The 24,576-nt window shown below is 35.5% G+C and overlaps 1 protein-coding gene across 1 annotated transcript in view; it reads left to right on the plus strand.

Annotated features, from left to right (window-relative positions):
* Positions 1-22,225: 22,225 nt before the first annotated feature.
* LOC133336370 (myb-like protein Q) overlaps positions 22,226-24,576 on the plus strand; it is a gene marked incomplete at its 3' end in the record, with an annotated part of 40,866 nt that continues 38,515 nt past the window's right edge. Inside the window, exon 1 of the mRNA XM_061544668.1 lies at positions 22,226-23,517. Coding sequence (XP_061400652.1) covers positions 22,240-23,517 — 1,278 coding nt within the window. The remainder of the gene's footprint in view (positions 23,518-24,576) is intronic.

Raw genomic sequence — 24,576 nt, forward strand, 5'->3', positions numbered from 1 at the left:
GTCAAAAGAAAGTGTGAAAAAAGTAATTGATAAGTATAAAAAGTTCCACAAATTCGAAAATCATCCTAAATATGACAGGCCAAAAAAACTGAATGAGATTCAAATACGATCGATTTTACGAAATGTAAAGAAACCCCCAGTAGAAAATGCCGTTAAACTTTACAAAGAAATTTCAGAATCATCTGGAACTGCTGTTAGTGCCAGCACAATACTTAGAGCACTACACGCAATCGGGATTCATGAAAAACATTAATATATCCAAAACCAACCAAAAACATCGACTCGATTTTGCTAATAAATATAAAGAATAAAATATATCTTTCTGGAATAATAAAAGATTTAGCGACGAAGTTTAAAATTTTTGGCAAAAGGAATCCTGCTCAAATTTGGAGGACCAAAAACAGCAAATTTGCCGAACAGAATTTAGTATCCACTCTAAACACTGTGGAGGTTCAGTGATGGTCTGGGGGTGCATGACAGCTGGTGGAGTTGGTAACTTATTTTTCATAGAAACCACCATGAATAAAATGGAATACCTTAACATTTTAAAAGAAAATTTGAAGCCTAGTGTTGAAAAGTTGCGCTTGGATTGAGGTTGGGTCTTTCAACAAGACAATACATACTTCAAAAAGTTAAGGAACGGTTGCTTTATCACCCTCCAAAGCAATTGGATCACCCAACCTCCGGATCTCAACCCAATCGAACATTTGTGTGAACATCTTGATCGCGAAATAAGAAAGAAAGAAATTCGTAGCAAGGAATCGCTCAAATCGGTTAAAATGGGGGAATGGCAAAAAATTTCACGCGGAGTATTCGAAAATTTGGTCGATTCGATGTCGAGAACATTACAGGCTGTAATTCAAGCAAATGGTAATCAAACAAAGTATTAATATATATTAATATATTTATATATTAATTTTGCATTGTACACTTTCTTTTGACGCCTCACATATGGACTATTTTTTGTTTTTGCTATTTGTGAGATTTTGTGAATTTTTCTTTTAGAAAATAAGGGAGGGGTAAATACCATTTTCAAAAAACATAATTTGTTGTATCAAATATTAATTGATAGGGTTTATATAAAACATGGAACATAATAAACATTCGTGTACATTTCCTTTTGACTCTCACTGTATATATAGGTATATACAAATACATAAAAATATTTGGTTGTTTCCTAATTAAGTTTATAATTAAAATTAATTGAAAGATTACATGCATTCAATTGGTTGGTCGATGTGAATACAAGTCGCTGTAGCAGGGTTGTTTTTTTATTATTTATTTTGTGGCCCAAATTTCTATAATTTATGTTTATCGTTTTTTTTTAAATATTTACACAAAGAAATCCTCTACATTACTCACTGCACACATGTGGCAATCCATGAATATAATTTAATAATTTATAATAACAACAAAAATATAATATATATTTTTTGTTATTATTAGTTTATTAGATTAACCCATCAAATAAATCCACAAAAAAAAATTAAAATCATGGGTGGGGATATATGTAGTTTGTATAGTAATTGTTATTTAGTTGATTTTGCTTATTATTCTCACCTTCAGGTTTATTTCTCACAGCACAGTGCAGCCAGCCACTGTTCTCTCATTCTCATATTCTCTCTCCCGTTCATGTTTGTTGGGGGCCGTATCAAACCACTAAACTCTGTGTGTGGGGTCGTCTCTGTCTTTTTTTGCTTGGTCGTGTGGTCTTACATTTGATAATTCATTCATTCATTGACATGTAGCAACAACAACAACAGCAACAAAACAAAACCAAGCAAAAACACACAGAGCTGTTACTTTGCGGTGGGCCTCAATTTCAATTGTTCACAGTACTTGGTGCTGTTTGCTTTTTTTTTCATTTCTTTGAAAAATAATTTTTCATTTTTCATTGTTTGAATACATAATTTAAATGTTTGGTGGGGATTCGATAATTTTTGATTTCAGTTGCTGTTTTTTCTCTTACGTTGCCACACAAAAAATATGTATTTTAATATTGACAACAACAACAACAGCAGTAAGAACAATATCTTCATTATTGTACCCAATACACGTACCATCACCAGCTTGAATTCCTACTCAAGGAAACTAATTTAAAATCATAGAATGTAGAAGTGTGTGTGTGAGTGTTAGTAATTCTCCTGTCTGTGTATGTGTTGAGTTATTTCCTGTAGCTGTATTGGCATTCGTTTGTACAAAGGAAATGAAATTTATCCTTTTCCACATGTAATTTATGCATATTGTCGTCGTTGTTCTTCGTACGTTCGTTTAGGGTTGCCATTCATCTCTTAACATTTAAAAGTGGAACAAGGACATTTGAAGGAAAGACAACGACTGTTCATCGTCACCTTGAGGGTAAATAATTTATTTTATTGTCACAACTTATGAAATTATTTAGAGGCGAAAACAACAACTGGCACACACAGGGTGAGATAAAAAAACTGCAACAAAATCAAACCATAATTTTTAGATTTTTTTTATTAAATGCAAGCAAAAAAATGTCGGAAATATCATTAAATTTCAGAATACGTTTAGACTTGTTCGAATTGGTAATCTTTGGCCTTCAATCGGCCAATGAAACCGTCTCACGTTACCCTAATATTGCTCTGCGCTATTTTGGCCTATACCCGGCGATACGCTTGCTTGAGGTGACCGACACTTTGATATATTTTAGTGCCAACCTTCTTGCTTTCCAAAATACTCCAGACGCAACAGTCCAACGGATTGCTGGCCATTGTGCGCTGGAAATGAAGCGAGGCTCATTTTGTAACCATTCTTCGGTGTCGCTTGGTGAGTGCGATGGCACTGAGTCCTGTCGCAATGTCCAAGGTCTGCGACCAAAATGTTTGCGTGCCCAAGGCTTTAATACACCCTCCAGAATATTTTCGCCATAATATTCGGCATTTATTCTGATGCCACGCTCGATTAATACGAGCGGAGAGCGATTGATATGGCGACCCACAAACCAGAAGGCCTTCCCCTTCTGCGTGAGCCATCAGTTGGCTCGCTTTGATATGCCTTTTGAGCTGGAGCATCCTCAATTTTTCTCTAAAACACTCCACATCTGTTTGGTAGTATTAGCCTCTTATAAAGTTTATGTTCGGTCTGGCGGCAGGTGACCTTGTTTCTAAACTGTTTACTTAGATCATAGTAGTATCTGTTGGGCAACACTATTCTTCTCCGAATTTCAAAACTGATGTCATTAGTTTTGTTAACCCTTTCAGTGTCAGAAAAAAAATTGTGGGAATAAAAATCTGAAAGTTTGTATTTAAAATCATATAGAGGGACATAGCTTAGAAAAAATAGCAATTGTCATTTTAACCCTCGGCATGTTTCATCTGTCTTTCAGCAAAAACAAGAACCTCAATAGTAACGGTACATAGGATAACCGAAAAATCGCAAAGAAAGAGAGTACTTTTAAATGTCGAATATATTCGACAAAAACACTGAAAGGGTTAATGGCGGTACCGAGGCATATAAAATCGTTCACTACCTCGAAGCTGTAGTTCCACAATGGTCCGGGTCTACTGAACGTCTTGCGTGTTGGGCATCTCGACCCATTTTGGCAGACTCATTCTCAATTCGATCAGAGGTGGCTGTTACCGTTTGCAATGTCCGACCTACTAGAGCAGTTCGGAAACTTCTTAGCCTAGCACAGAAAGCGCGGTATAAACAGAAAAAGTTATATAAACAGAAAAGTTATACCCAGAGACAAAAGAACAATCCAAACAATGGAAAGAAGCTGGAAGAAGTGCCCCAAAGAAGACAAAAACAATTCAATCGGCTGGCAAGATTATGGTTTTTTGGGACTTCAAAGGTATTTTATTGATTGACTATCTGCAAAAGGGTACAACAACAAATTCAGAGTACCATTGCGACGTTTTGGATCAATTAAATGTACAAATTCGAGAAAAACGTTCTGGCTTACAACGCAAAACAATAATTTTTCATCAGGGCAACGCACCAGCACACAATAATGTTTTAAGAGTGGCTAAAATCAACGAAATAAAGTACGAGTTGCTTGACCCCTCCACCTTATTCTCCTAATTTAGCTCCAGAAGACCTTGAGGAAAACTATTTTAATCAAGTGATAGAATTGCTAGGAAAGCGTTCGACTAAGTGTATTGAAGTGTCAGGAGGTTATATTGAAAAATAAAAATATTTTTGAAAAACTAACTATTCTCTTTCATTGATAGGTTAAGAATTTTCGGAACCGCCCTCCAACATTACAGTTAATAGCCAGTTGGATAGCACTTTACCAGCTTGAAAGTTTCTGTCGATGATATTTGGTTCCATTCATCTTGACCATTGCCTTTTGAAATAATTTTGCGAAGTCGGATCCGTTGTTCCAGGGCATGCCATAGGTGTTCTATTGAGTTCATATCAGGGGACTGTGGTGGCGTTCGAAGCTGTTTAGGGACCTTATAGAGCATCCAAAGCTTAACTATATCAGCAGTGTGCTTGGGGTCATTTTGCTACTGGAAGTAATAGCCGTTCTCCAGACCCAATATCTCGACGCTCCACTTCAAATTTGCCTTTAAAATATATAGTAGACTCGATGAACTTTAATTGTCCCACGCCATAACTAGCCATACCTTCCCATATCATTGCACTGCCGCCACCATGTTTCACAGTCGGTACCAAGTTGTTCTTATCAAGCGCCGTACCCCTTTTCGCCATGCAATATTGCGCCCTTTGATTCCAAAAACACAAAACTTGTTCTCATCTGAGAAAATAACTTTTTCCCAAAACTCTCGAGACTTATTTAAGTGCTACTTGGCGCTTTTCTGGATTTAGCTTTTTCTGGATTTTTAGAAATGGGTCAGGGCAGATGGTCTTGTAAAAATGTTTTTTTTACGCGTTCAGCTATTTGCGATGCTGAAAGAGTTGGACTTTGTTGCACATTTTGCGCGTTTCACGACTAGGAAGTATTGGCGGCCAACCAAAATGTGTAACAAAAGTCCCGTTCGATTGGCAATTTTTTACCACTCTTTGTGTTGGAGAATGTGTTCCACCAACAATTCGACCAATTTCACGGTATGTTTATTTTTCATGGAAGAGCTTGACAATAATTTCTCATTCGGCGGGTCTTTTTTCATTTCCCTTCGTTTATTTTGTTGTTATAGAAAGCTTTTAAAAACTCAAGTCCCTCTTAAAATAGTTACTTCTGTAACATCGAATGAAGAAAATGCGTTTGTTCAATAATCCACTACAATGCGGATAATCCCAATTTTACTTTTTGTACGCAGATTTTTTCTAGTATTTGTTCATAAACCAGGGATGCGAAACGAAACTATACAAATTGTACTGGCTTTCAATAAAATGTGTAAAAATTATCAATTAAGTAAAACCTTTTGCAGCATATTCTTATCTTTCAACAAATCCTTCGTTTATATACGATTTGAAGCAACCCAAACATTTAGTCTGTTCCTTTCTTTGATTTTAATTATATTTTCATATGAAAATACCCTTTCCACATTTGATAATTCCTTCATGCATTCTGGCATCCTCAGACTGCATTTCTAAATTGACATTATTTGTAATTTTTAGTACATATTGTAAGAACAAAAAAAGTTTGTAAAAAGGATTGAGCCTTAACTTTTGGGAAACTGCTCCGAAATCAATGAGTATAAAATAATATTGAAGTGATTCCCTAAATCATTTCAATATCTTCTTGACGTGAACGCCATCGAGTTGTTGAGTATTTAAAAATAACATGAATATCTGTACCGAAATATTCGGAAACATTGAAATATAACTCATAGAACTGTTGCAGAAATAATAATTGAAGCGGATCAACTCTATTTTTATTAAATTTTAATTACTATAGTATAAACACATACGTGTTATTGATCATTTGAGTACTAAAATGCAACTCTTATTTGAAATTAACGGTTACTTATGTAAATAGTCTGTAAAAAGTACCAAAATCTACATATCTGATATTACTACATGTTTATACTACCAATACTAGATTTTGAATCTCGCTTCTCAAATGTATTACTTAAGCAAACCCAAATTTCAATAAAATCGCTACACTCCGAGTCTGGACCCCCCGGCTCTAATTCGTTTAGCGAACACTAAAGGCTTAAGATTATTACCCACGCTTGCCCAGGTTGATGGACTCAGATCATAAGCTGGAAGTACTTCCTAAACAAGGAATGAAAGAATTATTGTAAATATTGTTATTTCGGATACCAGCTCCGCTAACGAGCTTCTTCTTCGCTGGCGCTCGTCGTGGGGCAAGCCTCATTGAAACCCAAGGAGCTTTCTTTATAATTAATATCTTTACTGAATTTATCAATCCGATCGGTAAGTTTAAACTATGGCATAGTCATCCATTCGTAACGACAGCTGTGGATAGCGATTCATTTCATATTGTATGCTTAAATAATACTTTGAAGTGAAAATAATTTGATACAATTTAGAAATAGTGTTAAATAAGTCATTGGGGTGCTATTGTGTTTTTGACTTCCAAATAGTGCTAAAATTAGTACAATTTTACCACATTTTGTATCCCTCACATTAACTAATCGATTTTAACAGTGTTGCCAGATATACAACTATTTATACGCCATCGATTTCTTTGAAGACCTACAATCAAGCGTATGATATAAGTTTGTGTAAAATTTCTCTGTAGAAAATTGGGTTTCGATCATTATAGAGTGAAGCGTAAGGTTAAATGCAGACTTTTTCTGCGAAGAGTAAAAAAAATAAAAAATAAAAATGGCATTTTTATAATGAAATAATCAAGTGCATATTTTTGGCTGTGACTCGCTGTATATAAATTATAGGGTATCCGTTCAATATATCGATGTGTTGCAAACGGATTGACAAATTTAAAATACGTTCCACAATATTGTGGAGGATATACAAACAGAGATGCAAATCTCTAGTAAATTGAGTCATCCACGAGAAGAAATAGAACGTCTGTCCCGAATGCACATCGTACAAACTTGTAAATTACAAGGTAAAAGTGTTCATACTATTTATCACAACTCTTTCAAGCATTCATAAATACGAAACTCTTCTCTCTTCTGTTTGACTGTTTGACTCTTGCAAATTCTCTCTCTGCCTCTCTTTGTTGGGGTCTCTCAACTAAACACAATGCTTGTTCTTGTTGTTGTTATTCTGTTTTCTCCACAATAAAGGAAATATAGCGGTGAACGGGTTTTTCGAAATGTTGCCATTGCTCTGTTTGTGTGTGTGTGTCCTCCTCATGTAAAGCTAGACATCAAAACAAAAAAGGCTAAAAAGAAAATTATTCATGTTTTTTCTACGTTCGTTTTTTGTTGTTGTATTGGCGGGGGGAAATTGTCGTGTTTTCCTCATTTCCCCAAAACATTGTATGTGCCCGTTAAAAACCGCCACAGCACGTTTTTCCCGGTTTGATGTGTGCGTTCGTGCGTGTGTTTGGCTGGTTTGCATGCCTTGCCGTGTAGACAGACATTAATGTTATACGGTATGACTGACTACTTGATTTTTGTTGTTTCTTTTTTATTTGCATTTTTTTTTTGTTCTTCGTTCTTTCTCCTTGTATTTTTGTTTTACCTTTTCGTTTTGCGAACGCATTGCCTTGTCACTCGGTCGGTCGGACGGACGGCTGGTTAGTCTGTCTGCCTGCCAATTGTGTGTTTTTTAATTCTTGTTGTCATACATCGTCTAAGATATTTGTTGTGTTGTTGTTTGACTTTTAGTTGCCACTAAACAACAGCAACATCATAAATGTTTGGTTGGTTGGCTGTGCCATGTCTGTTCGGTTGTCTCGTCTGCTTGTCGGTTGTCTTCGTGGTATGAAATCTGTCTGGCCGTTTATATGTGTGCTAATAAATGAGCGCAGAAATCATAAACACCAACACCATTCGTCTGCATGGAGTGGGGGAAAGGGGAGCCAAGCCTACTTGCCGACATGTATCCAGACAACCAAACAGCCGTCGACGACGACAACGACCACCACTAGTCGTCAAACAAACAAAACCAACAAACATTTGCAAAAAATACAGACATTCATACATATAGACATGTATATTTGCTGTTGTGTAAATTCTTTTTTGGCACATTCTGTTAGTGTTGCCATTACAAATTCGGGGAGTTAAAAATGCCTAATATGAGAATTAAGGCCCGTTTAGACTATGCATTCTATATCGACTCTTGTTAATCGAGGTAGTAAATCCTTTAAGGTACGTTTCGATTTACGAAATTCACTCGATCTCAAATGTCAATTTAATTGCTTATACAGTATGGGACAAAACATTCATCCATATGCAGATAAGCGCTACTTTTTCAGTATAGGTACGTGAATCGACCTATTATTATAATGCGACAAAACAATTGCAACTCTTACAGTTTCTTACATCAATGTTAATAAACCGTTATTTTTCGTTCTGTTTTGTTCCAATTCGTAATAAATTGGTAAAAACTTGCACTTGCCTTTAGTTGCACAAATATTTTATTTAAATTACTCGTTGTATTAAATATTCATAATTTCAATAAAGATGACATCAAATAAGTTCGGTAAAGAGTTACGAAGACGTATTGTTGAAGATTTCAATCAAGGAATTTCTCAAAAAGAACTGTCAATTAAATACAATGTGCATATCATCAGTTTCTCGAATTTTATCACGTTTTAAAAAACTAAGTCTGTGGAGGTTATCGGCCTCGAAAAACTGACAAAAGAAACGATGCGTTACTTGTAAGAGCGATTAAAAAATGTCCTTTTAAATCGGTTCCAACATTCTTAAAAGAATTTAATATTCCAGTAAGTAATGACTCCAAGCACACTGCTGACATAGCGAGGCTTTGGATACTCTATAATGTCCCCAAACAGCTTCGAACCCAAACTAAAATTAATCATATTTCAATGGATATAAAATATACTGGATTTTTGTACCCTACACAACTACTATGTTGTCAGAGTATTATAGCTTTGTGCAACTCCAAGAGTTGTAACGAAATATTGGTCCTAGACCCACCTTTTAGTATACCGATCGTTATATCTCGATAAGCTGAGTCGATCTAGACATGTGTGTCCGTCCGTCTGTCCATTATAATTTGTAAACACGATGCAAGTCACAGTTATGGACCAATCTTCACGAAATTTTGCATGTTTTTGCTTTTGATCCAGATCGGTTAATATTTTGGGGATGAAATGTACCAAATACTTAATTTTTTCGGTTTTTCTGGTCGCTTCAGAGGTCGCAGTTATGGTCCGAACATCGTGAAATTTTACATGGAGAAGGGGGTGGGGCCAAAGAACAAGCATGCCTGTTTTATATAAAGATCAGTCAATATTGAGCGGGTGTATGAAAAATGACAAAATTTGTATTCTATACCGTATATATTTACCACTGAAAAACATAGACCCGAGAATTGGATAGTATATCCAAGAGGAGTGCTTGAACTTAAAATTGATACCAATTATATTGTCGTATGTACTCGGATGTGGGAGTTACACTTAAATACTTACAGGTGCTTACGTATTCAGATATTATTTAGTAACGTATTACCACACTAAAGGGCGGAAATATAGTGCTGATCGCTTTGAAAAGTTCCATGGTCAAGGACAACACCTATAATTTTCTGTAATGAGTCGATCTATAGACCAAAATTGAAAGCCGAACATCACAACACAACCCACGATGAAGGGAATCTGGACAAGTAATTAGAAGGGATGTACTGAATATTAGTAATATTTGTTGACCTCTAGCCGATCAAGAGACTGCATCTGTATGAATGGGTCTATTTTTTTCGATTTAATTCGAATCTACACTAATTCAAGAATGTCCCTACAAAATTTCAAGTGTAAATGTCAAGAACTCTTGAAGATATAGCCGATTTATTGTGTCAGCATCAAGTGACTGCTAAAGGGCTTCTCAAACTTTAAACGCGATTTTCTCTTTTGCGAATGGCGGGCACGATAACTCAAAAACTAATAACCCAATCGATTCCAAATTTTTACACGTTTCTCTATAAGTGTATAGCTATCGTATGAACTAGGATAAAGCCAATCGGTGAAGATCTTCCTTATTTTTTAACTTGGTTCTTGGCGTGTTTCCCTTAAGTTTTCACTAATTTTGGATGCCGTAATTTTGGAATTTTCTTTTAGAGAAGCTAATATAGATCGCTTCCCCCATTAAACAAGCTAAGATGGACGGCCATTAGGTGGCTTGCACAAAATAGAACCAGTTGATTGAAAGTTTTTAATGATATATTGTATAGAAGTGTCACTTCTAATCAGGGCCCTTGAAATAGAGTATGTCAGGAATGAGTTTACACATTGAATAAATAACAATTTTTTTTTAATTTTGTTAGTATTAAACATTAATGGTTCATTGATAATTTTTTTGTAATACAAACATAAAATGCAAAAGAAATAGAAAAATTTTCATCGGATAGAACAAAATTTTATTTTTTCCGTGACTATAGAAATGTTTTCTGTCATCCTTGCATTCGGGAGATACAGTACATTCTTTCTGAAAAAAAGAGTCCAATATCAAGAAAATCAAATTCAATACCGACGAAAAATATTTAGATTATTTTTTTTTACAAGACTCAACAACAATTTGGAAGTTACAATTTGTACATTTCGAATACGAAGCGATTTAAAAAAATTTGGACTGTAAACACAAACTACGAGAGATATATATATATTTTTTTGGAAATCGTATAACTTGACCAAAAATTTAAATTTCTTATATTTTTATTTTGATGTGTTCAAAAGCAGCTCTTAACAGGGATGGCCGTTGTGCCGAATTTTTAGGTTTTCAATTGTCAAAAAGGGTGTAAACGTCGAAAACGTCATATACCTGTATAAAATATAGTACTGTTATTTTCAAGAATATATATTATTTTTACATATTTTACATATATACTAGAGCTGATAAAAAATTCTAAACTTTTTGGAGAAGAAAATTTTGAAATTTGATATGGATTTGAGTAAAGCATACGTAATTTCCAATTGGATTAATGGAAATAGCTATTTTGTCAAAAAACCTAATGGTTTTTGGTGGGTTTCCGACGTTTCTGACGTATGTATTATACGTCGGAAATGTATGTCATTTACGTCACTATTTCTGACGGACCATCTCTGGCTCTTAACATATACATTTACTAGCTGCGTATTAAACTCCTCGCTTTCTGCTCGATTTAATACATTGTTAATTGTCTTTCGTATGACTGAAAACCTTTCCGACAATTCGAACTGTCGATCAAAACCTTTTACCTGGTAAATAAAAAATAAATATCAAATATAATGTAGTTAGTATTATTTCGAGCTGCTACATTTGAAAATATTATATGAGGGCTACGTCAAAACACTGATATTTTTGCCAACTTATACCCTCTTTAACATACAGGCGGAAATAGTATAATCGTTATAGTATTTTTTCTTTATAAATATTTTTTTAATCATTTCCATTCTAAATTTTTTCATTTAATTTAAATCGTTTTTTTATATATTTTTTGTAATCTACACTATTTTGTTTTTGATTGGCAACCCTGTTTAATATTAATGAAAATAATTGATTCTCTCTTTACTACTCATTTGTTTGGTTGCACTCATCACTCTCTTTTGGATTTAGTGTGGCACTTTATTTTCTATTTGGTTTTCAGTTTTGCCATATGAGGCAAATACAGTAAGTCTGGAAGTAGATGATAAAAAGAAGAAGCATATTTTTCACAGAGGCACACACACACAAACTCAAGTAAAATGTATTGTATTCAATATAATAATGTTGCGTTTGCTGCCACAATAATAAAGAAGAGAACATAATCACGGCACAAACGTACACACACACACGAAAAGCCAAACGAATCCTCTGAAAAGTCGACTGCGCCGCTGGCGTCAAGATATTTGTTGTACTCTTAAACGTGTGTGTGTGTGTGAGTGTTTGCTATCTGACTGCCTGGCCTGGCATGACGACGACGGCAGCAACAACAACAACAACGAGGCTGATGATGGGGTTCGTTTTGTCGTTTCCTCCTTTAGATCGCACACCACACACAGCACAAATTTCTGCACTTCAGTTTGAAATGAAATACAACGGACGACGAGTTATTAGTGTGCGGTTAGTTGCGGCTTAGTAGTGTGGAAAGCAAAGCAAAAAAAAAAACGGTGTGTTTTACGACAAACTAACAAAAAAGGAGAAAAGATAACAAAAAAACAAGCGTTAAATAGCCAACAGCAGTAGTAGTAGCAACACTAAATATTTGATGTATGTATGAGAGTGTGTGTGTGTGTGCTCTCCTTGCTGTTTTTTTTTGCTACAATGCAAAATATTTTTCGTTGTTTTGTGAATTTTTTACTTTTTATTTGTAATTGACTGTGTGTTCACAAATTGTTTGTGGTGTAATGGCGAGAACCTTGTGTGTTTGCTGCATTGTGTGTGTGTGTGTGGAATAGAGTGTATCTTGTTTAAATTTTGTTGGAAAAATATATAGAAATTAAAATTATTATAAATGTAGAAATGTACATAGAAAGAAGTAAGAAAATTGTCTAAAAATTACAACAACAACTCCAAGGCAACTAAACTACTTATGATTTCTTTATGGTAATTGAACTTCTTATAAATACAACAACAACAAAATTTCTATTCTTTTTTTTTGCTGCTCGTTTGAATTTCAAATGAAGAAGAAATTTCTCTTTGGCTAAGAAGTAATAAAACAGAAAAAAAAAACATAAAATAAAATAAGACCAAAGCAAAGATATGACAATTATGAAAAATAAAAAAAAGAAATAAAATAAAAAACCAAAAACAACAATACTGGGTATTCATCCATCCAACCATACAAGGCAGTCATACAGACAATGGGATTTAAACGGTACATTATTTCGGCATTTACAATTGTTGTCGTAATTCTCGTTTTTTTGCCTTCAAATGACAATGAGCGAGACGACCAGAAAAAAGTGAACACAAAATATAATTAATAACATATTTTACAATACGGTGTGATAATAAAATTAAAATTTCGAAATGCATCTACACTTTTTCTTTGATTATAAATTCATAATTACCACAATTGTTAGTTCAATAAAAAAATACGTATAAAAGTGTATGGCCTGGATAAAAATTAATATTACTTTAACAAAGAAGAAAATTTCTCGAAAAGTCCTAATTACAGTTTGTCAACTAATTTTTTACAAAACTTTGCACTTCAAATAATAGATCAATGCAAAAAATCCGCGAAACATTCACAATGGTGAAAAACATTTTTTTTCGCAAAATTTCGTTTCGTCAGCCCCATGACGAATTACTATACAGTATGTCAAAAATGAGTTTACATGTGGATAATTATAAAACATTTTCAGTTGATACCTTACAACCGCCAGTTGGGAAAAAGTGTGATCGAATTATCGGAAATGTTTTCAGTTGCACGAAAGATAATTTCTTAATTACTTATTTAGCTGGCTTGCTGTAGAACGGTTATTACATAAGCTGAACTTAAAAAAGATTTCCAAGCGCGTCGGTCTTGTGCGCATCGCCTCCAATTTGAAAGACCACGTTCCAAGATGTCTTCTACTTGGTCTTTCCGTCTAATTCGTGGCTTTCCCCTTCTGCGAGTACCATCAGTAGGCTCGCTTTTATATGCCTTTTGAGCTGGGGCATACTCATTCATTGACACAACATGGGCTAGCCACCGTAGTCGCTGTAGCTCAACACGACTGACTATGTCGATGTCCGGGTATAAATTGTAAAGCTCGTGGTTCATTCGACGCCGATGTTCACCGTCGACGCAGATCGGCTCATAGATCTTTCGGAGAATTTTTCTCTCAAACACCCCAAGAGCTGCCTCATCTGCTTGCGAAAGAACCCATGCTTCAGATCCATATAACCGCACGGTGTGAGTTTGGTCTGGCGGGAGGTGACCTTGTTTCCAAACTGCTAACTTAGACCATAGTAGCATCTGTTGGCTGATGTCATTCGTTTTATTTATGGCGGTACCAAGGTATATAAAATCTTTAACTACCACGAAGCTGTAGTTCTCAAGTTCCCCACAGTTGGTCCGAGTCTACTGGATGTCTTGCGCGTTGATACCATCAGCTTGGTCTTCTTGCCGTTTACTGCCAGACCGACTTTGGCAGACTCCTTCTCAATTTGTTCAAAGGTGGCTGTTACCGCTCGCAATGTTCTACCAATTATATCGGCGTAGGCGAGTAATATGTGTAGTTTGGTGTACAGAGTGTCATTTCTGTTCACCTTTGCGTCTCGCATGACCTTTTCCAGCAGGATGTTAAAAAGATCACACGATAAACTGAATCCTCGTTCGGTATTGAAGGGCTCTGATAGGTCTTTTCCGGCCTTGTGCTACTTAAAGTTTTCCTGCATAGCCGTATTAATTTTACAGGAATTTCGAATGCAGACATGGCTTTAAACACCTCTGAACGGATAGGGCTGTCGAATGCGGCTTTTATAGTCGACGAATAGGTGGTATGTGTCGATATGTTTTTCGTGGGTCTTTTCTAGGATTTGACGCAGAGTGAAAATCTGATCAATAGTGAATCCAATAATGTCATTAACCATTGGCTTCAGTCGTTCAGACAGTACACTGGATAGCACTTTATATGCGATGGGAACAAGGCTAATTCCTCTATAGTTGGCACATATCGTCTTATCTCCTTTTTTGTGCATATGACACAGGATGCTGAGGTTCCAATCATTGGGTATGCATTCATCTAGCCAAATTGTGCTAATCAGCTGGTGCATGCTCCTGACCAGCATCTGGCCACCAGTCTTGAATAGTTCGGCTGGTAACCCATCGGCTCCTGCAACTTTATTGTTCGTCAGCCGATTGTTATTCTGACCTCATCTTGGTTAGGCAGTGTACACTCTATACCGTCATCACTTATTGGTTCTGCGGTATCTTCTTCACCGCCACTATTTGCTATCAGAAACTTTCCAAATTGATCCTTCCTTTTGCCCATCAATATATGTCTAAGAATTTTGATTTTTGGAGGACTGTAGACAAAAATAAGAAATTCATAGTTCTAAAATAGTTTTTTATGTACTTTTTACTGATGAAAGTAAATTTTATTTAGATGGGAGGGTCAATGTATGGCGCAAACCAAACAACGAGCAAGAAGAAAAAAAGCTTAAAACGGTTATGGTTTTGGGGTGTATGACTGCTTTAGGAGTCGGAAACTTATGTTTTATTGATGGAATAATGAACAAGCATGTTTGTTTGAAGACCAATCTGAATGAGAGTGTTCAAAATCTGGGTATTAAAGATAACTTTCAATTCTATCAAAATAACGACCCAAAGCATTCTGCACTGGATGTAAAAAATTGGTTGCTTTATAATTGCTCGGAAGTAATAAAATCTCCTGCACATAGTCCCGATCTAAATGTCATTGAACATTTATGGGACGAATTAGGACGCAGAATGCAGGATAGGCTTGGTACTTCAAACGAAGCTTTGCAGGAAGAGTGGAACAAAATTACCCCTGATGTTTGCAAAAAAAACTCGTCGAATCAATGCCTAGGTGACTACACGCTGTTGAAAATCTAAAGGATGGTGCAACAAAATACTAATTTGTAGTTTCATCTAGTAGTTTTTTTTTGTTTTTAATGTAGTCCCGACTTTTATTGTGGAAGTGAAAAGTGCTCTTATCTTAATTTAACCTTTATGTACAAATTATAAGAGATCTTGAAATATTTTTTTATGTTGTTTTCAAATAAAAGTATTTTTGTGATAAAAGTATGTTTATGTGTGTGCCCGACTTTAAATGTGAGTGATTGTCTGTATATCTTCGGAGAATCGGTTATATGCGTGGCGACTTTAAACTTATTGCAAATCTGAGTTTTGCCCCCTCCTTCCATCGATAGTTTTTGATAAGCAATTCAATTCGATGCAGTACCGTTCCTTTAAAATCGTATCGCCTGCAAATTTATTTGGCACTTAACTGGCGGACTTTTAGTTACAAGGGAAGATCTTATTCAGCAAATTCAGTCAGGAAAAACTATAAAGGAACTCGTTATTGCTCCACCAGAATGTAAAAGGAACGGACATGTGATTTCAACTCGGAAGGCGCCCGATATGCAATTTCCTCTTTTGCAAAAGCAAATTATTTCGTTTTACAAACATTTACTTTATAAACTGTATGTGCTCTACATATTGTACATAAAAAACGTCAATTAAAATATTATTAATTATGGCATAAATATACAGACACATAAACATCCGATGCGTTTGCATTCCTTATTAAATTCACGACGCACAATATCTAATATAGCTACTAACTATTTATAAATAATAAGACCAAACAAAAAGAAATCACATATATACATACAAAAGATCAGATTCAGCAATAATAATTATAGGATCGCCAAATTTAAGATATAATTTAAATTGAATAGTTGTTGCCTCAGTCGGCAAGATGCAGTAGGCTATAAACAGGGCAATATTAAAAAAAACTATTTCTAATTATGATGTTGCCATATCGTTAAAAATGTTATTTAACGATTGTGATTTCTGAGATAGCGTCTAGTTAATTTCATGGCGGATTTTTACTAATTCCGGGTGATTAAGCATAATATTAACATTTAGGCGTTTCAAACTTGACAATTTGGATAATTCAGCTCGCCTTTTTTCAATTAGGTGCATGTGGTAATGCTACTCGGAGAGATTTTTGTTTCTTGAGAAAAATATCCAGGATTTTCAACAACCGTATTATTTTTATTTCGGAATATTTTTTACATTTCCCATATTTATATTTTCTTGTAAATCTGGCAACACTTAGTACTAATATTTTAGTAGCCAAAACAACCAGCCAGCCTGCACCAGGCCATCGAAGCAATGCCACAAATAAACGAGAAAAATAATTTATATGCATTTTTCTTCATCTTTATATGTATTTTCAATTCATTTATCGTTGATTTCTTTATGTACACCAAAATGCAATGTGATGATAAAAAAAATAGTAAATAATAATAAAAAAATATGTATTTCTTTTTGTTAGCCATAAAAATGTAATAAAATATTCCCAAAAAAGAAAAAAAATGAAACAACGAATAAATGTGCAATGGAATTTGTAAATGTTTTTTCTCCTTTTTATCTTTCTCATCTTTCATTTTATTATGGCAACGAATAGTAGACATTCTTGGGTATTATTTTTGTACCAATTTTCATAATTGTCTTAAAGGGATTTGACGATTTTCCGTGTTGGTAAAGGGGCATATCTAGACTATCATTTGAAATAAAGAAAATACTTTTATTCTTGTTTTCTGAATTATATATTTTGCTTTTTCAAGAATGCACATGGGACAATCAAAAAAAATGAGACGGCGATATGGAACGGGATAATTATATGGAAACTATGTCGAAACTCTACAAAAACTGCGGAATTCCAAAACTTCAATTTCATTTCAAAATTGGTCTTTTTTTAGAAAATTATTTCAGTTGTACAGTATATTTAATGGCTACAGTATAAAATTAAAATATTAATCTATGGCTTACAATGAAGGAGACTACGAAACTATTTTATATCTAGCGCCGCATTTGGTATGCTAGTCGAACCTTTAAAGAAACTATAGTACTTATACAGATATTCTTAAAAATTAATATGCCTTAAAAAATTAAAAAAAAAAACAGACCAAACTTAAATTAACTTAAAACTACATTAAATCTAAACTTACAATTTCTATTTTATTGAGCTGTGCTATATACAGACCTAATATCGGCGTCAAAACGGTGGTACCTCCGATGATAATACATCAGTCATCATCATCGTATAGGATTCCTCCGTCTCGCAGCTTCAGCAAAGTTGTGGGGGAGGATAAGGAAAATTCTAAGTATGGAGTGGCGTTTCTCCTTGTACTCCAAATAATTGAGGGCATAATTCATCATGCAGACATCGATTCGGTTGAAGTCGATTCCAATGTAGATGTTCCTATTGGTCGGACGTCTATAAATTCCATTGCTATCCAGTGTTGGTCTAATTCCCACGCATGATACCAATATGTTACTCGCCCCCATTCAGCAAAGGTGTAGGTGGTGATGGGTTTAATCACTTGCTTGTATATTAACAACTTGGATAGACAAAGTCCATATTTTTGGCCTTTGAAAGCAAGTAATCCCCATGTCGACCGTAGTCGAATCTTTCGTGCAGGATGATTCCATAAGAACTTTAAATACTTGCGGGAAATTTATATTCACATCCAGTCCGTATATTTCAGATATGGCGCTCAATGTATCTTTCTGTTCTAAAGAAATACATTTATGTTTTTTTGTTGTTTTCAAATACTTGCGGGATATTTATATTGAGGTTATGTCAAAACATAGACTACATCAAAACATTTAAAATGGGACAGGACAATTATTTCGTTTTTCGACTTTTATCGACTAGTGACTAAAAATTTGATTTTTTATATGAACTATTGTTCTGGAACAGGATCTGCAAAAATTCGCTCGCGAATGAATTACAACACATTCTTTTCGTTTTGTGTTCATTTTACGAATGAATTTATGGCGATAAATTCTTTACCAAACGTGCATTCGCCAAAAAATGTTCGCACACACATAACAAACGGGTGAGAGCACACAACAACGATCGTTCGTTTCGTTTGGTGGTTGAAATTCTTTGCGACATTCTCTCACGAATGAATACAAACATTCCCGAATTCTCGCGAATGCTCACAACAACAACAAACGTTCATGAACTCAATATTTGTTGGACATGTGTTTTGTTATTCCACACACATATTCCTTCGTTGTTTGTGTGCGTTTACTTTTTTATGATATTTTTTGTTTGTTGTTGTTTTTAACAGTGCTCGCGAGCATTTGCGAACATTTGTTTTTTGAGTTTTTCAAAGTAATGTTCTTCAGCAACAAATACTTGTTAAAGAACGAATCGACGACGCTTGCAGCGAAATTTTATCGTTCGTGAATTTTTCGTACAATGCTAACATTCGCGAGAGAATGCAAATGATTGTTCATTCATTGTAACTTTATCATTCGCGATAAATTGAAAACATTCGAATTCTCGCCGTGAGCATTCGTAAAAAAGAGTGTAAATTCTTTGCACCCTGTTCTGGAATGCGTAATTTGGATTTTGTGATAATAAATCATGTCGATCTTGAAAAGTCGAATTTGCAATTTTCCTCAAAGATCAAAAGTCGATTAGTCGAGAGTGGATTTACTTATACCTAATAGGAAATCAACAATTCTGTTTCAAATGTTAATACAACCGATGAAAAAACATGAATTAGGCATACATTCGCACCCAGTCCGTATATTTCCGATATGGCGCCCAACGTTTGTTTTTTTCTACTCTAAAGAAATACTCGCAGAAATGTTCCCGAGTTATGTTGTTCCGAAACAAACCAGTTGACAGCAATTATTCTGATTCGAAACTAAATCAAGTTTTTTTAGTCCATCTAGTTCCTTTATTTATCGTTCGTTCTCTTTCGTTGGGCAAATGTTGCTAAATTTTTGAAAACTATTACCTCGAGCAAAGAGATCTTTTAACTTTCGGTATATTGAAGTTCTCAACCCAGTTTTTCACCCGTTCCGAACTTTTTAGGACATTTTGTGAGCATATAACAGATCTGCTGGACGGAACTTGGCGCATTTTTTTTTTTTTGCAATTTTTTTGCTTACTGATCAAATTTTTATTTTACGCCGTATATGCTTATTAATTTGACCTTTTTAACAATCCCATTGATGGTGGTGGTGATGACAATGATTTAATTAAAATAACAACAACAACGAAAAAATAATAACACTAAATCATCAACTGGATATTTGTTATTTATATTTGCTTTTCTTTTTTTATATTTCTTTTCAGAATTAACGTAAAAAAGGAATATCGAAATCAACACAATTGCAACGCCCAGCGAAAGACAAAGAAAGAAGAGAAAAAGTTCATAAAACTACACAACAAGCAAATAATAAAATAAATTACAACAAAAGAAAAGAAAATTATTTTCACAGAGAAATGGAAAACGTGTAAAAAAATAAACTAATAATAAAATTGTGTATAAATTTTTTTTGTAGATATTCCTTAAAAAAGAAAGCAGCAGCTGCAAATAAAGTATTTTCATATGCATTAAGAAAAACGAAATAAAAAATATTTATTATAAGAAAAAAAGCATTAACAAAAAGAACAAACAACAAGGAAATTAAGTAAATCATCAACAACAGCAACAACAATTTATGTGCCATAATCGAAATCATTTAGATTAAAAAACAAAAACAAGTTTATATACATATTCCTAAAAGAAAAATAAAACCACTAAAAGCTTTAAAACATAATTTATAAAAATAATATATATACATAAATATTTATTTTAATACATATAAAACAAAAAAAAAAAAAAAAAAAAAATCAACTCTAAAAATAAGCAACCACTTAACTAAGACAAAGGTGTCAATATCGTCGTAACACCTAAGAAGTAACCACAAAAAAATTCTACTCACAACAATAACAGTAAGAGAAGAAGAGAGTTATCACACCAATATTCCCCTTACTCTCAGCCAGCAAAAACCCAACAAATTTGACAAAGTGTAAACAACATTGTATTCATAACAGTATTATTAACACATAAACCCCCCAACAACATCACATTGCCAACGCCGTCATTTGAACTCTTGGCCGTCAACGCCATCATCATCCTCATCGTTGAGTAGTTCAGTGTATACGAGTGTGTGTGTGTGTCTGTTACAAACTCATCACCGCAAATCACTCTGACAACTGTAAACATCAAGAAGAACAACAACAACTGCTACTTACCTAACAGCTGTTGAATCGTTGTTGTTTAACAAGAACCAACGAACCCCAACCAAGCAGAGATTGCCCCAACAAAACCAAACGGAAAAAAGCGAGAGTGTTTTTAACACCATCACTAACCATTATTATTGTTGACATCATCATCATCGTCGTCGTCGGCACCCTCATCCTCGTTCGTCATTGTTGTGTTTTACAGCAACGACAAGGGCTACTGCCTACACGGAGACAAACACCAACAACAACAAAAATAAATAACTTTACAACCACAAATCGCAACACATTACATTGTTACAGTGGTGGTAGCAGCAGCAGCAGCAAAGGCATTGTCGGCAGCAGAGAAGAGTAACAGACCCCCCACATTAACACAACACACAGAGGAGAGCCAAGTGAGAACAGAGAACAAAAAAATACAAGAAGTAAATAAAAAAACACACACATAGTGGATTTGTGCGTATGCTTGCCTGTTTTAAACGTCTGGCTGGCTGACTGCCTCGTTTCGTCGCAGTCGTCACAGTGTTGACTCCTTCGGCTGCAATAACAACAACTACATTTTTTTACCATATGCAACAACCACACCAACAATTTGTGTACGGCATTGTTCTTCATGGTCTTCCGATTTGCTAAGAGTTTGTGTGTGTTCATGTCTTGTCTGTCTTACCATTGTGACGTAGTCATTGTTTTCTATCACCGAGAGGGGAAAAAGAGACTAAGGAGAGAAAGTAGTCTTCCTGTGTGTGTTCAGTAGAGTGTGAAGAGTGTTCATTTTTTTCGTGTCTTAAAATCAGTATTGATTTGTGAAAGTGTCAACATTCTTGTGGATTTGTGTTCTCGTGTCTGTCGTCGTCCTAACTAATGTTTAGAAAAGGAAGAACAAGAAAATTACCACTACTCTGTTATGTTTGTATCCTGCCATATCATCACAACGTATGAACATTCAGTCTGAAAAGCAAAACAAGAGAGAAAATCAGCCAACAAAAGCTGTGTTACTAACCCACATACAAACAGAAAAAAATACTCTGACACCCAAACAAGCAGACACCAGACAAACCATCAAGCAGTAGCTACTTCTGTAGTTGGATATCATCATCAGTCATTTGCTGTTAGCTTGTGCTCTGGTATTGTGCAAAGAACAGGAAGTTAAAACAAACAGGGGGAGAAAAAAACATCAAAACAAAGCTACACGCGGTTACAGCGTCGTCGTCATCGGTGTTTCCCAAACATTTGTGGGCCACAAGCAAAAAAAAAAAAAAACACCACACACACAAGAGAGACATAGAGACTAAGGCAAGGCGGCAAAACTAAAGCGACCTTGGGTGTTTACAAAAACAAAACAGAAAAAACGCAAACAATCCGGCTAACACCATCACGACCACCACCCGTAAAGTCAACAATTTGTTGTGTGGGTCATCATCATCATCAAACAGCAACAGCAACAACAAGTCTTCACATTGTGTTTCATTGTTATTTTTATTTTTCGTTTCTGTGTTGTTTTCGTCTTTTTTTTGTCCATCAAAATGTCCTGCATCTCCAGTAATTTTAGTTCGTTCTTCTTAAATTCCCTCAATGATCCATCGGAATTTTCGAAATATTTAAGTAATGGCGAATTGAGATTTTCCTCTTTCGAGGATTTTCAAGTCTACAACAATAGTTCGCCGCAACAATACCAACAACAACAGCAGCCGCAACAACATTATCACACAAATGGCACAGATGCGGCGAACGATGATAACAATTCTAATTTGGAAAATACTCAGCCGCAAGCTGCCGGTGGGCAACATTATGCTGCCGGAGGTGGCAATTATCAGCAACAGGTTCACCAAGGTCAAGTGCATGGCGGTGTCGCCAATACTCCACCTACACATCCTCTAATGCATTTGCAACAACATCAACAAAGATGGGCACCACAACATCCAGCAGCTAATTCATCACATCATGGTGGACCACCAAATGCCGCTGGTCATCAGCAGCAGCAACAAGCACATTTTGATGGTTCCTTTGAATTTATGAAATACTTGCGTCACTCGAATGATTACAGTGATTCCTCAAATCCCCATGACCCACACCAACGTTCAGCCTCCCAGCAACAACATCATCCACATAATGGCAGTGCTTCCAGTGGTCCAGGTCCTGGTCCCACAGCCATTGGCACCAAACCAGAACCTTCCCTAAATGCCAATAATTCCAGTCTCATCGATTTGGATAACACACCCCACAAAGTGTCACGTTCCTCACGCAAAACTCCCGCCTCCAGCAATTCGAATAGCAACGGCAATTCGAACAGCAACCATCATCCACCCACTCCCATGGCCGTGGATGTTTACGATCATGATTCCAAGCACATGATGTACGATATGCATCACATGAATTCGGCCCATAGCTCCAATGAGTCCTCCATGGAATTGTCCTCGCTGACGTATCCCAATTCGCATTTGAATGCTTCCAATTCGAATACCTCTTCGGAGGGTGGTGGCAACAATCAGGGTCACAGTGACTTTTCTATGTTGGGTGTTGGTGGTGGTGCCGCTGGCTCCTCCACAAATTCATCATCGTCGGCCAATCCAGATGCGGCAGCAGCATCGCCGGCTGCACCCAAGCCCTTGGCCACATTCACCATTGTGGAGAACTTTGAAGCACATCCGTCGCACAAGGTGGAGGAGGGTATATTCCAGCACATGAACAAGTTGCCAGCCAAGAAAAAAGAGAATCTCAAACAGTTGGGTGTACGTTTTACCGGTCAGATGACACTCAACGATAAATCGATAATTGTGGAGAACTTTATTAAATTCTGTCAGGTAAGTGGATTGTTTGTTCTATCTTTCTTTTTTTTATTGAATCACTTGACCATTTCCTGGACATTTGTTGTTAGCTATCTGTTGCAATACAACAATATGCATTGTGGTCAATGTCATATTGCCATTTGGTATGTATATATTAGCAGGATATTAATTTATAATGCAGTCCTGCAGCCCACAGGGATGTTAACTATAATAAAGAACGTTTATTAGTTCTCACAATATGTTTGATAAGTTTATTTTACGAGCGATGAACTAGTTCAATTCCACGATTCTCTGAAATGGGCATACGATCTAGTTTCGTTCACATAGTTCTGTTTTTAATTTTGACAAAGAAGAATATATAAAACATACTGTTCTTTATCGATTCATAGTTCTCAAAAATTCCAACATTATTAAAAAGGTTCGCATTTTTTTGTAAGAGAAGGACAAAAGCATGAAAACGAACCAGTTATCATAGCCTATGACCGATCAACGAGCTAGGTAGTGAATTACGAACGGTGGCCGAATCAACTGATGAACAATGAACTAGATGAATGCAGAATTTAGTCAAAAGAATTGAACTATAGTTCAATATTACGGTTCGATCTCGTTTAGTTCGCCCCGCAAAAGAAATAAGGAACTAGATGTACGAAATAGTCGGACCTAGTATCGATCGTTCCATTTCCGGAATAATTCCTTTGAACTAGTTACGGACATTTGATTCTCCAAGCTTTTTTGTAGAAAGCTTTACAAAATATACTCGCTTATTTGATTTGGTGGGTTCGGAAACCTCGTGAGAAAGTTGCAATCTGGGTCCGCATATAATAGTCGACTTTCCATTTGCACATTTTCAATGTTGATCAGCAATATTAGCTTACGTAGCGATGCGAGAATTATCCCAAAATTGGGGTATATAAATGTGGATCATTTGTAGAGGAGGTACTTGAACATTGGTTACTCCATTTAATCCCTACAACAATTACCGGGAGCATCTACCAGACATCCAGACGAACTGGCTGAAGGATATTTGGAAACAAAAGCCAAAGTGTCTCAAAAGGATTTCGTCCAACGAAACAT

The sequence above is a fragment of the Musca vetustissima genome, unplaced genomic scaffold (genome assembly GCF_032173495.1).
Source record: "Musca vetustissima isolate MV318-11 ecotype Yass unplaced genomic scaffold, APGP_CSIRO_Mvet_v1 utg31085, whole genome shotgun sequence".
Lineage (NCBI taxonomy): Eukaryota > Metazoa > Arthropoda > Insecta > Diptera > Muscidae > Musca > Musca vetustissima.